This window comes from Anopheles marshallii, chromosome 2 (assembly GCF_943734725.1).
Source record: "Anopheles marshallii chromosome 2, idAnoMarsDA_429_01, whole genome shotgun sequence".
Classification (NCBI taxonomy): domain Eukaryota; kingdom Metazoa; phylum Arthropoda; class Insecta; order Diptera; family Culicidae; genus Anopheles; species Anopheles marshallii.
Window position 1 is genome coordinate 5274213 of NC_071326.1, and position 15816 is coordinate 5290028.

At 44.5% G+C, this 15816-nt stretch overlaps 1 protein-coding gene across 1 annotated transcript in view; it reads right to left on the reverse strand.

Moving 5' to 3' along the window:
* The window catches only part of LOC128709625 (neurexin-1), a 77199-nt gene that overhangs the window by 57821 nt on the left and 3562 nt on the right, over positions 1 to 15816 (reverse strand). Inside the window, exons 2-3 of the mRNA XM_053804629.1 lie at positions 12184 to 12317; positions 2673 to 2817 (exon numbers count right to left, since the gene is read on the reverse strand). Of these exons, the coding sequence (XP_053660604.1) occupies positions 2673 to 2817; positions 12184 to 12317 (279 nt within the window). The remainder of the gene's footprint in view (positions 1 to 2672; positions 2818 to 12183; positions 12318 to 15816) is intronic.

A 15816-nucleotide genomic window follows, 5' to 3' on the forward strand; every position in this document is an offset into this window, starting at 1 on the left:
CAAAAAGAAAAGAAGCGAAGTGAATGGGGTTGAATCGTTCGAATAAAGAATGACTCCAATGGCAGCCATTCGGTTAAGTGCCACGAGATGAAGAAAATAGAAGTGGATGAGTCGCGGTTGGTTATTTTAGCGGCTGAAATCAGCCATACCGGACAATCGTGAACGCCGGAGCCTGTCAGCTCCATGTCCAAGGGAGAGGAGAAAAAATAAAAATGACACAGAACCCCCCTCCCCTCCCCCCCCCCCCACACACACACACACACACACACACATACAAAATGAGGCCGGAAAAAAGCCGCTCTATCTCTGACTTTTAGGCACAATTTATGCGCTGTGGAAAAATTGTTCACCATAAAAAAGAATTTTATTTGCCGTACCGCAGACGACCCTCCAGCCGACGGGGTCGTTTATTCGGAGATTTTCCGATTTGGAGTTTCCAACACCAACCTCATCAGAACCTTCCCTTCGCGTTTGTGTGTGTGTGTGTTTGTGTCGTTTTTGTTTCACCATGAAGAAGCACAGAATGAAATGAAAATCCTCCAAATATCTTCCAACCGATCGACCCACGCCTAGACGGGGAAAATAGTAGCGAAAAGGGTAGATTATAAGAAGTCACCCGAAAGGGTACAAGGGTGCTATCGAACGGCATAAAAAAAAACAACAACACCCAACGCGACGGATGAATGAGTAAAAAAAAAACGGGGATTCAAAGGCGCCAACGGTTCAACGGGGGACTGACGATATATTTGGCTCCAAGCGCCGGTTCTTTTGCACTTTAGTCTCGGCAAAGCTGCGCTAAGCGTATCATTTCCGGGAAAGATTGATCATGCCTCGATTATGCATTGAAGCGTACAGACAATTCAATATAAACAATCTTAAATCGGTGCGTTTGTCCCATAATACCGACTTTAAATCTGTATTGAGAAAGCATTGGTTAGCCAAATCCGCTAGGTGTCGCTAATCGTTGTGTTGAATGTGCTTTGTGGTGGTTCCGTAACATTTGAGTTAAGTAAACGTCACGAAATGTTTATGTGTCGGAAGAATTTCAAGAGTTTTGCTGAATCTTAACGATTTATTTTATTAAAACTTACCGTATTTCGTTATTTCGTTTGTCAGAATTAACTACAATTTGACTAGTTTTTAGCAGCTGAAGCTAATAACTACTCATCGCTCTCAAATTGTGTAGTATATGTTGAACGTAAACCAGTGATTGACTTTAATTAAAAGCTTTGGATGTTATACCAAATCAAATTATTCATGGGTTTTGGATATTTCGATACACGATACAACTATAATGAACTGTTTAAACGAATTATATTCGGAGTCTTGCACGCGCACGTTGTCCCCAAATCTGCATCATTCCACCTCGGCGCTTATCAACACTTAACTACTTTGCTAATATTTCAACTGTTGAATGCTGCTCTAATGGGCGTAAAGAATGCTTTTTCCCCAGTGTAAAACCAACTTCAAAAGTCACCCACGCCAAACACCCAGGACAGTGCGATGGGAAGTCATCCGAAGTTAAGTAATTCCTCCTACGCACAGACCCCAGCAAATGCTATCACATTGTGTGGGTGTCATCCGAACTTGGTCGTCCGACGAAACGATTGTTTCGATCATGGTGAAATAATATCGCCGTACAGTGAGGGGATTGGGCGAATGTCTGATGATTAGGTTCTTCTTTTTTTGTCTACTCCATTTTCCAGCTACACTTTTCAAATGTCCTCTGTGACCGTAGGGCACAGCAGCTATTCTTGTTGGTGGGTTCAATGGTGAAACAGTTTATTCGCCAGCGCAATCGAATGAAATTGGAAATGTTTGACGTAAAGAACGAACGATTGGAAGTGTGTGTGAGGGTTTTGAAATGTTTTTCTAATCGATGGAACCATCCAAACCAGGCAAAGAACATCACGGATCGGCATTCGAATGGCCGTGGGTAGGCTCAAGCAAACCATGTATGATGGCTTTTTTGCAATCATTGTACATTCCACTGTATGGTTTGTATAAAAAAAAAACAAAAGAAAAGTCTCATGTCGTTGCTCATTGTAAATCAATTTATCATACGTTCGCGCTTTCTCCTCGGTCACTTACTTTGACCCTCAAACGGAGAGGTAATATGAAACTACGATAAATCGCTACCTATGCTCCCAAAAACCTCCAACGATTATTGAGCGATTAGTGCCCTTCTACCATCAACGCACCAGCGCTGACCTGAGCGAAAGTAAAACAATCGCATGCTAGCGAACTAGAAAGTTGTTCGCGTGAAAGTTCCAAGGCACAAGGTACGGTGGAAAAGAAATAAAGTAATGCTGGAAAAAATACTCGCCAACGTGCGACATCCGTTGATTTATCGGTGATAAATTTTCCAACCGAAACAGAAACAAGCCAGCTCGCTCGGTTGACAAATGCGCTCCACCGAATGCTGTCCCGTGTCTTGTGTTAGGAGCGTCGAGTGCCGCAGGTACCGTGTACCGATTGAGGTGCTCTGCTAGTCTTGACGTCCCTCAAACGACCTTGGTTAGAGCAGCTGGGTAAGCGCACTTGAAAAGCGCAACGGCTCTTATTAAATCAAAACGAATGCGAATGACATAACCACCGACAGAACGCAGAGGATTGGAGTGATATAGAAAGGTCCAAGATATAGGAAGGTTTGGAATTGAGGTGATGCTTACCTTGATGTCTCGCGGTTGTCGCATCTCTTGCCTTCGTGGTGATACGCCCGGCTGGTCCGAGTAGACCAGATTACGCACCGAGCCCCGGAACCTCGGCTCGAAGATGACACTGGGCAGCGCTAGCAGGGCTAGCTTGGTGTTGTACCTATCGAGCGGATACACGTGGAGGGGAAAGCAGATGTCAGGATTAGAAATAATTTCGTAATTATCCAGGGATTAATCACACCGCTGCAAATGATGGAAACGAGAAAATGAAAAGTGATAAAACCGACAGAAAGAATTTCTACTTTACGACCCGAGCCCCGAGCGACAAGGTTTGCGGGCGCGGGCTACAAAGTATGTACGAGCACCCGGATGTAACCAGCCGGAAGATGCATCCTTAACCGCCCGGGCCCCCGTTTTCCGGCCTCCGTTCCCCGTCCAGTGCCCAAACGAGTTCGAAGCAACTACGGTAAGCTCTTTCTGACTTTAGTTTATAATTTATCTCGCCGTTTTTCTCGAACGCCCCTGCACACTTTACCAACTGGGTCGTGTTTGGTTGTTTTTCATCGTTCCCAGGTGACCAATCTTTCGAGATTCGTTTTCCTTTCTAGAGCGTTTCCACCGGCCCACGTCAACTTCAAACCCTCCGACGCCACTACACTACTTGCGCTTTATGCTTTCCGATTTACGCGACAACTTTCATTTCAAACGAAACACATTTCCACAAGTTAAGAAAATAGAACTGCAACAAAGTGTAACGCAACTACATCTTGGACGGAACGCTTGTACCATCCGGAGTAGATTGGAAAAGAACCCTTTCTTCTGGAGGGTGATTTTTATCACTCTCACTATTTCGGATGATGTAGCATTGGGACAAGGTTGCGTCAGGTTCACCATTCGCAAAATGCTTACCATGGCTAAACCTACACGGCATTCAGGGTCCTAGCTTAAGCACTCCCGAGAACCACTTTGATAAGGTTCGCCTGATGTGGTGTGGTGTGCCTTTTTTCGGCCCTAGCGCTCAGGTTTTGCAGTTCCGGGTAATACGAGGTAAGCCCTTATTACACCGAAAATGAAAAACCAAAACGAGAATCGTCCAAACGCATGCCGCGAACGGTGAGATACGGTCACTTTTCACCCACTTCAGATAGGAAGTTGTTGGCAGTTTTATGATCCCAAAACAGATACAGACACTGTGTCCCTTTTTTCCGGACATTAGCGAAGGGACGAAAGATTACACGGCCAGTACAACGGCGGTTTGCTGCTGAGTTCGCCATGTTCAGGCGGCTGTTCATAAGCTCAAACACATCCGTTCCGCTCAAGTCGGTTTAGGCCGGACCGGTCGATTAGTGGGTTCTGTTACGCTCGCTATCCGACCGGATAAAGCTCAAGCTCGTTACGGCGAGGCTTTCGAGGGGCGGTGTATAAGCACAGGGGCCAGACGGGTGTCGGCAATGTACCATCACGCATCGAGATATGTAAAGTATTTGCCTGAAAGTGGCTACATCGTCGGCAAACGCCGGCCATCTTCTCGTTATAAAACACTCAGTGCGACGCAAAACTCCCCCCTTCAGAACGCCCAGGACGGGTAACATGCGAAGCTGAATCTTTATTGTGCCATGAATAATTTACATAAACTTCGCCTCCTTCTTTTCCTCTTCCACTGCCTTGAATTTTTCGTTGTCTTCTTTATCTGTGCTGGTTCTTTCTGGGTGACATAACCGGTCTGCCTTCTACGGTCCGGTTCCGTCGTGAGACAATCGGATGTTCGAGGGAAGTAAGGATTTTTCACTTCCACCGGACAATTGCAACGGATGTGTGGGTGTGTGTGTGTGTGGGAGGACAGCAAACATTTGCTGGAGATGCTTACACCGCATCGAACCACTCATCCGGCCCATCCGGAGAGCCCGGATCTCCACAGTTTGTATGCCCCGGAATCCAATGGTTGACAGTGCGAAACCGAATTTTGAATTACAGTTCAACATGGTTGGTGCTTTTGCTCGTTCCCCGAATGCCGGACTGTGTGTGTGTGTGTGTGTGTGTGTGTGAGTGTGCCGTGAATCGAAAATAATTCGAATTCCTTGTACTCGAACAGGCGGACCTACTGCCGTTGGACATCGCAAGGTCACGTCAGGTTGTGTAAAGTTCGATTCAGCAAAATGTCTTTGGTTGCTTCGGTGGTTGCCGGAGATACTTACCGGGCCAGTCGGTTGCTGTCGGGCTTTATTTTCCTTGCCTCGTCGCATGAATGCTGTCAGATATTGTTTTATTGGAATTCCTACACGTTTTTTTTTCCTGTGGCACAGATGCGACTAGTAGCCCTGAGCCCTCAGCTGGCAGCAGGTCAAGTGAACATTTCTGCGAAGTTCTTCTGCGTTTTTTTTCTTTTGTTGCCACCATCAGACTTTCCGCTAGTTGGTGGCAGATTTTTTTTTGTTCTTGCACTTAAAAAGCGGCACGTTAAAATGTCGTCTAAGTTGATATGAACGCTCAGTCATGTACGGTCGACGAGTGAAAGTATATACTCTTCATTGTCCACTACTGGACAGATTGGAATTTCAATTATCGCCTACATGGAAGCCATCTGAGCGCGTCGAGTCGAAAGACATGATTATATCTTATTCATTGTCAGCTGTTACATATAAAGTATTCGGAATCCATACAACGATTGTCTAATAAAAACCACGTGGATAAAGATGATTAATTCGTGAAAATTCTTCCCCCAAGTTCACCCAAAAAACTTTGACTTGGAAAATATATTAATTCCAAACTTTTGGTTGCTAATCAAAATCGGATTGTTATTTTAAAAACTGCACAAACACTGACATTTCACACATTTCATTCCCATCTCGGATTCAAATTAAGCCTTCAGGCTAGTCTATTATCCAAAAACAACACCTAAAGGGCCATTATAAAGAAAAAAACCCGCTTATCGCTAAAGCCAATTTGTCCGTCGGTGACAACGTTCCGCGTCGAACGATTTTCGTGCAAATCGCATAATTACCGATTGCCGAAATCATTCATCGCATTTTCCGCTCGCTCGGCGAATCATAATTTCCAGCTATCTCACGTCTTTTAATGGCTTTGCGAGGGTTTTAGGCAATTTAATATCGGTGCGTATCGATCCGATTTCAACCACAATGATTACAACCCCGACTATCGAGTGCATCCCATCGGTTGGGGTTTCGTTTTTTGCTGCTCTATGGCACGCGAATTATCATTTATCAACTATCATTATCAAACTTTCTTAACCCCAAGTAGTGACGTTTACAACAAATTTCCTTTCGCTGCAAACGTGGGTTTAATTAAGCTAAAATTAAAACTCAGATAACAAATCGTCACAAAACGATCCTAATCACCTTTTAGACCATTGCAATCCAAACTAAAACTACCGATAATTGCTAACGAAACGGAGAAACTCCCGTGTGCTCCTAATGTGCTCTTAATCGTTCTATTGATTCCCACGCTCACGCCACGCCGATGTTTCCACACAACTTACGCGGAAAACACACGGCTGAAAAAGCACTCTCGCCGAGTGGTGGTATTAGGGTAGCTCCCTGCCAGGCAATGTTTGGTCGGCTTTAACTCCCTGGCTCTGCATGAAATAGCCATACCGATACCTGGTAGGGGGTGGCAACGATTACATCTATCATCGGTTTACCCTCATCGAACGTGCGACGCGCAAAGTCAACCGTCCCACGTTACGTTACGGCGTTGAGCAAGTGTAAAGGTACGGCTAAGGTTCGTTATCCTACCCAGCAGGCATGGTTACATCATACAGTCGGTAAAGGCAAAGGAACAAGCAAAAAAAAAATAAACAAGAAAAACACACACACAGCCCACGCTGATCCGCAAATACGCAACAAACACTACGACCCTATGCTACGTTTCCACCATCTATCGTGAAGCACGCAGTGAGGCGGCAGTGAGGGAATTATTCCTGCACGTGCGGAAATTATGTGTGCTCACACCGTTCGCCTGACGGCACTAGGCCTCAGTAAAGTTTTACGTTTTGTCGCGAGAGAATAAAAGAAATGGAGCCTCTGAAACGTTGGCCACCATCTTCATCCAAGCACATTATTCAACCCGAAAGTATCCTTAACGCATGGGTCACAACAAATACGCCCGAGGTGATAAGGCCGAATCGAGTGAAAACCTCAGCAAAACTTCAACTTCGCGAACTTGCCGTGGCTGAACGCATCCTTCTCGGTCTGTCGGCGCCTAAAACCTTCGAAAGCCAAGACAAACTCGGGTGTGGGCGGGTTAGTTATAAATCTTTACCTTCGATCTCATTTTTCATCACTCGCTCAAGCTTGACGCTTCGTATTTTTGACGCACTTTTTTCCGTTGTTGTTAGCATTTCCCACCAACGATGGTAGTTCTCGTTAGTGATGGGTACTCCGGTGTCGATTAACGAACCCGCTACGACACCGACATCTGAAAACCGGAATTCCGGTACTGCAAACTACTCCGATGCCGAATCTGATAATCCGGCCAACTCCGGTGTCAAACGAACAGATCCGGTGGAGTCGAGGTCGGAGTTAGATACAAAGCCAAATACGTAGTCGAATCCGGTGCACCGGACAACTCCGGAGTGGTTTCTGGAGTAAGATATAGAGTCTTATTCGGAGTCGAATTCCTGATTCCATGTTGAATCCGAATTCTTTTCCGGAACCGAATCCAGAGTCTTAGCTCATAGCCGAATCCGTAGGCGACTTCAAATTGGACTCAACTTTTCCATTGAATTACTGTTTGCAGTTAATACAAAAAAGGTTCCAGAGTTGGAAGCATCCCACTCCGGAAAAATGTAGATTTTACCCATCACTAGTTCTCGTACGCGAACCTTAAGCGAACGCGTGCTGTTTACAATGTGGTTTAGCTTTTTTTTTGCATTTCACACGCAAGAAAATTGTCTTGACATCGCGTACCGGTGACGTTACTCGTATAACCCCTTCGTTCATGATTCGACATTTTCTGGACGCGCCATTGTATGTACGCAAGATGGTTGTCCCGTCCCAGAGACCAACAACGCACCTCGCTACAAAAAAGCGAGCGTGCAACCCATGGGCGAGAAAGTTTGTATTAGATTTACTTTTCCCGCCAAAGGAAACAGGTATTTCCCGCTTCGAGCTGTTATGAGGGCCTGTTTAAAACAGTTCCCTCCGTCGTGATCCTTGGTTCGAAAGTGGGCAAAGCAAAATTGAAGCTCACTCCAAAAGCCAACCATGGGAACAGTTTTCCGCTTTGCCACCTTTTTACACGTCATTTGTGGCCAAGTTGAAGTTAGCTGCAAGTTAGCAAGTTGGGGAGGTTCAAACAGGGTCGTTGGAGGCAAAAACCCTTAGCCACACACACACACACACACACGGTTAGTTCTCTCCTGGATGTCAAGTAAGCGAAAGACACTCCAGTCGGTCGGATCTCCGGGTGGCAAAACGTCGGAGCTTACGCAGCGCACACACACACACACACACACACATACAGTGATTCAATTTCGCTCTTACCTGATCCAGCTGGCAAGAGTTTAACTTTTCAGGCACGTGCCAAAGCACGTCGTAAAATTGTTGAATTATGAAAAGTACATAGCGAACGAACCGGACCTGTTTGTCTTCGTGACTAGACTCGCAAGAAGATGAATGGATTCAATTATTTTTGACAGGATTTTTCTTACCATGAAACAAGTTTACTAAAGCGCAGCTACATTGTCTTTTTTTATCACATTAAAACACGCTTTCCAATGACGTTTGTATTGGGTGTGGTACGGCCAAATGGCGTATAAATGTAAGAAAGAGTTAGCTCGGGCTGTTTTTAACCCCTTTCGGTTCCAAATTTCTACTACAACGTCGTTGGTAAGAAATATTCATTGCAAAAACTTCTAGTCACGTTGCGCCCTGGATGAAAAATTCTACCAGCACCGTAGCGTGTCCCGAACTTTACGTTCTTGGCCACTCAAACAGACGCATAAATGTTAGTTGGAATAAAAGGGAGAAAACACAAGGAGATACTCCGTCCACTAGTTCATCGTTTTTTTTTGCCAAGACAACGTTCGTTAATAGTTAATACTTGTTGTGTAGTTGAGAACGACACACTCAAAACGTCGGGTGTCGGGAGCGAATCTGTTGTCCTTCATGTTTTACCAAATGGCGTCTAGGTCGAGGTCGGGCTGGAACATTTCGAATCGTGTTTCACACGGTTCCATGCGGAGCACTTCATTGAATATTCCACCGGAGGAAGGTCATTACACTGCGTCCGTTACCCAGCTCGGCGCAAGTTGTTTTCCCGAACCCTTCCCTAGGCCAGGCTCCCTGGGCTGGTGCGAATGTGAGGCCGATAATCAGCTTACCCGTTAGCTAATGGTTAGAAAGGTTGCCATTGCTTAAAGACGCACCCCAGTCGCACCCCAGTCACCCCGTTCGTTCTACAGGCTACAATCCATGGCTAACATCCACCCCCAGTCGAAGGCTTATCGCCTGTGCCGAGCACCTATTAGTTGGAAAAAAGTGATACGATTACTTCCACCTCGTGTCGTGGGACGAATCGTACGTGTACGATGCGGGAGGAAAAAGCATGGAGCGGAAAGGTGATCAAACGATTGGTATTGCGTTATGTTCTGAACTCTCGCACACGGAACACTAATTAACCAGCATTCTTCACGCACTTTCTCTCGTAGCGGGGTTTGGCATTTCGGCTACATTCATTCTGTTCCGAGCGTCACATGCACCCTCGCAACTGCGCCGTCATGGTGGTTTGGATTTAATTGAGTCTGTACGAACTTATCGATGTGTAACCTACTCAGTCGTCATTTGCCATTGCCGCTCATCAGTCACTACCAGGACAAAGGCTTCGACAGTCATTTGATCAGCTTCATTGATTACATCTTACGCGACGAAACGTGATTTGTCGGTGCTAAGCGCGTTATCTCTGGCCCTGGTTAGAGAAAAGAACTTCTTAATTGAATACCACGTGGCATCGAATATTCTTTAGGCAACTTCCAAAGTAAGCGGCTTTGATTTAACAAATTTTAATGATCCAGTACATTATAACAGCGCACCAAGTTCCATTTTGGTACGATTATCACAACGCAAGCAACACATTAATCGGTTCGATATTGAAGAAAAAAATATTCAGAAACATTATTTATAACAGAGCATACAATTTTATGCAACCATAAACGTGGCGGAGAAAGAAAAAATGCACATCAAATCGATAGAAATACAACACCCGCTCCAAGGGAATATTACCTCGTTTGAAGGACACGTTTAGTGCTTTCTTTGATTTATTGTGAATTATGTATCAAAAGCAAGCAAGCAAAAAAACGAAAGCACACGAACCCGAAAGCTCATTTTGTACGATTCGTGCCAAACCCATCGCGTGGAAACGTAACATTCAATCCCATCAGTCCCGGCCGGCTCGGTCGAAGCGCGCCCAGCGACGAACGGTGCAGGTTGCTGTCCATTAGTACACGACCACCGGGTGTCATCACGAAAAATATCCTTTTCCACGTGGATCAACACGGGAGCAACAACTGAAAGTGGTTCGGTTCGGCTCAAATCCCTCACCGATGTCCTACACACACACACACACCAGCCAACACCACTTTCGCTGCTTTCCGTCACCCGAACAGATGGTTTATGGCTGCTAATCGATCTGTGGCTTATGCTCCGGCTCCTCGTACATTATTGTGTTGCTCATAAATAACTAATGGGTCTGTTCCAATTTTGTGCAAGTGTTTGGAGCGCGGCAAAAATAACGTCAAACGTCAATCCGTTACGAAGCGCTACTAAACATAGTACATAAATTACAGGCTTTGAAAATTATTCGTTTTTAGAGTGTGTTTTGAAAGGTAAAAATTATCATTACTCATGTTTCCGCACTTGTTTAATATTCTGTGATTTGACAGAATTTTATCCACGACAAATGACTTCTGCGTATGGATTTTATGAACAGAGAAAATATGGAGCACTTTACTTATTACGTTCATAAAGCACGAGGTTCTTCAAGGCTTAAAATGCCTACTGCTATAATACTTTTTCAGTAAATAACTTTAAAATATTGTAATGGGGTCACATGTAGAGCTTCCCGAGTTTTACAAAACTTTACTTTCGGAGAGCTCAAAACATCTGCCAATCCCAGCAACCTCAAACGACACCATATTGAGAGAATATTACCCATGAAAAGCTCCTCATTTGGACGGGTTTTTGACGAGGTATTCTGTCAAATAAAGCTACATCACTTAAGGTGAGAATTTAAATAAAAACTATTAGAATATAAAACTGACCAGGAATTGTAATCCTTACTTTGACCTATTTATTGGGCTCAAAATATTAAAATTCGTTTTGGAGCCTAGACCCCATAATTTAACAGAAATTACGAAAAAAAATTGATTTTCTGATGAACAATCCATGGAATAACAACTAATCACAATAATACCTAGATTTTGGTAGAAAAACGTAAGAAACTTATTTGTGCACCCAATAAAAAATGAATGATTACACTATTGCAATCATAAAATGGATTTATTGACAACTTAAAACAGTCGTACGAAAATTGTCGGTCTTCGAAACATCACAAATTAACTTCCAAAGCATCACATTTTTTATTTTCCACTGTTCGGCGTTGACACCGGCATTAGTGCGGGAGCAACAATACACTTACGCCGTGTGTACTATTCTCCTGGTCGCGTGTGCAATGATGTAAAGTGCACCGTGCGCCTGAAGGCATACACTCCGCATTCATCGTATGACCTAGTTTTCTAGCGAGAGAGTGAGAACTCCGCTGCGTCATATGAGCCTTACAGAATGATTCGTACCACGGGTAAGAGCTGCACCGACACTAATTAAAAGTGAAATGTGAAAGGTGGAAAACATTCCGCACAACTTTCGCGAAAGATGCACATGCACCGCGTCACCGTTCCTTCTGTGCATGCGGGTTCATTCGCTTTCATTTTTAAAACGGCTCGGACGCGTCGACCGTGCCTATGGCGGGTGCAATTTGTGGTATTTTTGCCGCTCAAGATAGTGCCCGTTTTTATCTTCATTGCTATTTCACAAGCATTCCATTCCATTCCTGGTGGCGGCAGTGGGCGGTGAAATGTTTTAATTTTTGCAAAAATCTAACACTCATCGACCGCTCGAAACGGCAACCGAAAGTTAGTTCATTTCGCAAAGCAACCGCTGAACCCGGACGGGTTCCGGGGCACTAGTGAGGGGTTGAAATACAAAGCACGGGGCAACATTTCTCCAACTAAATGGAAAAACTTTTCCCTTTTACCACCAGCTCGGTAAAGGAGGCGGGGGCACTTCATCAAACGGACCACCGAGGAATGTTCCGGTACACGGCACTAATCGAAACTTACTTGTCCGGGCGTGGATCGCATCGAGAGGAATTTTAGTTGCTGTAAACGTGCCTGCACTTACTGTGCGGCAAACACTTGCGCCGTGGTGAGGCAACTTTGAAGTAACCGAACGCCAAGTAGCTTAATTTTACTCGCCTCTTATAAAACATTGTATGAACCATCCATACTACTTACCAGTTTGGCATACCACCGACAAAGACGTCCGAGTTGGTGGCAAACTTGCCGAACAGAAACTCCTTCCCTCGGGAGCTGCGACTCTGCGAGACACCGTCGACGGTCAGGGTTGTATGCTCATCGTTGCGCATTACCTTGAAATAGAATGAAGTCGAATAAGAAACCTGTTCACAGCGAATGTTTAATTAAAGTAAATGAGATGCTATAAACTTAGATCCGGACTTGGCTTGGACTTGCTATCAATCATGTGATTCAGCTTATTTCTGATGATCCTATTTTAATCAAAAATGTTTATCGCATTTATAAAGAAATACAATAATAAACAGGTCAAGTTAAGCAAAGGCGCAGGACAACAAACAACTAAATCTATATTACTTCACTTACTTACTACTAATAGACACTAGCAACTGGTTTCGGATAGCGCTACAATTATACATGTCGACAAAGTCGACCTTGTCGACATATTGCAGGCTTTGGCATTCAACTTTCAAAATTCAACAGAAACAGAACAGAATAATTCCAGTTGTTTTTTTTTTTTTTGAGAACACGAGAGTTGTAGAATTACAAATGACTCCCCTATTTCATATGCCCTAAATTATGTTGATAAGATACCATAAAGAATAACTATAAATTTTGCTACAATGTGTCGCTCGCGAGCTTTGGAACTTTTTGGATTCAATCAAATTTTTAGATAAAATTTAATTAACACATTTATAAACCAAACATAACTCTAATAAAATTCTTTATTTAACTCATAAGACAACACCTTTAAAGCAATGCCCTCTCATTCATGCTATTACATACTTGTTGTTCATCTTTTACTTTTGTACCACAACCCAAATGTACCACCCATGATCTTCCAGAACTTCATCGAAATAAAAATCATCCCGAACATATCCGTTTCGATTCGGTTCTGCACGATCCGTACCGAACTGGACCCGTCTCGAGCCGTGATACGGCATAAGCCAAGGGCATTGTTTACGTCTTCTCGGCCGTAATAAACTCCAATGAGTACGAAAATCGGGATCCGCCTCCACAGCCTCTAGCGTCGAACGTGCATGTGCGGTAGCTGTTAAACCGTCGTCAATCGTGGCAGTTACGGTCATTTTTCGGAACGATACCCGGAGCAGCGTAGGAAATGATGCCGGAAGGTATAATTCCAACACCGAACGTATTTACTGCATTATTCAATTGCCAATGCTGGAATGAATACAAAGCACCACGGAAGCTATAGATAGCACGCAATCGGCAGGCAGAACGGCTGCTACGAGAACGATGTTGATTGCAATCATTACTCATCGCAGAATTCTTGCTGCTCTCTGAAAACATGATTGGTGTTGTTTTGTGGGTGGGATTTGTTTTTTGTTTTTTTCCGATCTTCGGCACATTTTTCACTATCTGTTGATGATGTTTATTCTTTTGCTTTATAACAACAGGAAACGAAGTAGTGTCATCTCATCGTAATTCACAGGCCTCGGGACCCTCCCGGATCTCGGATGGAACGCAGCGGGTAATGGACTGTGTATTAGTTGCACAAGTTTTGCCACGAAGGTGCCTTCATTACCATGCGTTAAAAGACAATCCCACCCTAAAACGAGCGTACCCACAAAAGACCGTTCGCTTCTTCATTTCGTCTTTAGGGCTATTGATCCGGGCTGGGGCATTACGGCTAAATTGGCTCACGCCCCGTCATCGCTAGCAGCGCTGTCGCCCATCTTCTGCCACACGCCGAACTGCGAGCGAAACGCGACTAAGGACGCCCTCCACAACCCATGGATGTGTGGGAATCAATTTTTCGCACCCAATTCCGTGCCGACCGAACAAGGTGTCACACTGATACCGGTCACGAAGCTGTTTCGGCTCGCAAAACAGTCGAAATTGGAAGGCGAACCAACACAAATCCTTGACGCCCAGCGAACGAACTAGACGCTGTCTACGAAAATCTACAATACGGCCGGCGACATATGCCAGATATGGACGCCCCCTGCCAATGGACTCACCCACGCCACACCCGAAAGGCCGTAAATCCGAATGCTCGGTGAGTCTGTTTCCGGTCGAGTGGTGGCGTGCGTTGGCTTAACCTTTATTTCCCTAACTTCCGCTCGCCGTGTAGCACACCAACATGGGACGGTTTGCCGGACCGAATAGATGTTGGGCTGGTTGTTTTTCTTTTTTTCGGTCAATAGTGCCCATGTCTTGGGCGGATGTTTTCGATTCTGTTAGAGGAAACATTTTCGTTTTCCGCTCATGAGCTTTCTGCCACTGTTGTTGCGGCTTTTGCTGTGGGGCGGTAACTGACCAATGAATGGAATATTTCCTACATTCGCTTCGTGTTGTGTTTCGTTAATGTTGAGCAACAGTAAGGCTAACTTAATAGAATGCTTAACAAAAAGACAAGATAATTTATTTGCCAAAATTGGCGAAATTTAATATTTTGGGACATGTATTCTGACAGGAAATTGTTACATCATCCATAAAATAGAAGCAGATAACTTACTGAGCAATTTTATAAATAAAATATTGGAAAACTGTATCAAATATTCCACAAACACTACCCCAAAAACATAATAATAAAAGCCTTTTTCATATAATTTCCAGAAAACCAACCAAGAAACAAAAACAGCAGCTTTACTGTCCGTACAAGCCATAAATTGCATTCGCCATCAATGGTTAACAGGATCTACGGAATGGTCCTTTGTACACAATCTCGTTAAAACATTGAATGGATCGACACACGAAAACGAAAAGCCAACAAAGCTTCGCCCCCGAAACTCATCGCATGATTGTCAAAAACAGGAAGCAAATGAAAACCACTTTGATCTTGCCTGTTCGGAAAAAGCTTGCCGTAAAAACCAGTTAACTTTCGTTCCTTCTTTTTGTCTCCATATTTAATCGTTTCCCCCTTGTCGGAGCACCCTGCTCTAACGCTGATTACTCGTTACTGTGGGCCTGATGACTATTTGCTTGACTTTAGATGTTGTTTTTCAGCCCCAACTTGACGGCGTTATTAAGATTACTGCTGCCCTAAGTACGCCCGACAGAATGTTTGTCATGTTTCACAAGCGCAAGATTGGGTTTCACGTATCGACAGGTAAATGCTTCAACCGCTTTACCGTCCCCTTTACCTTTTCCCGCCTGCATCGCTTGCAGTGCAAAATCTCCCGCAAACATAGTAATGCGATCGTTAAAGACCGCTGCTGGCCAAGATTGTCCATCGAGCTCGCAGCGAGTGGCCACTTGTTCACGGCGAACGCAGTGACTTTCGATCCAATGATTCGTTAGCAGATACCAGAAATAGTCGCTTTAGCCGCTTGTTAGCAAAAGCGTGGAATCACGGTGGAACTTCACAGCTTCAAAGTCTCGCTCTCCACCATGTTTTTTTCCTCCTGTCCTGTCAGCTAGCCCAAGTACTCCGCCTCCGATCAAGCGTGTCGGGGATTTGCATCTTTGTTGATGGAATTCGACTCGCTATTACCAGCACCATTTGGAGTGGCGAGTGGGCGTAAACTTTCGGAAGATGCTTGCTGTTTGCCAATTGGATTAGGGATTAATTCTCCGAAACGAGTATTTGCGCGGCGCCCTTTTTGTGGCACCATTTGCATACTCCAATGCTCGGTGCTCGCGAGGGTATAA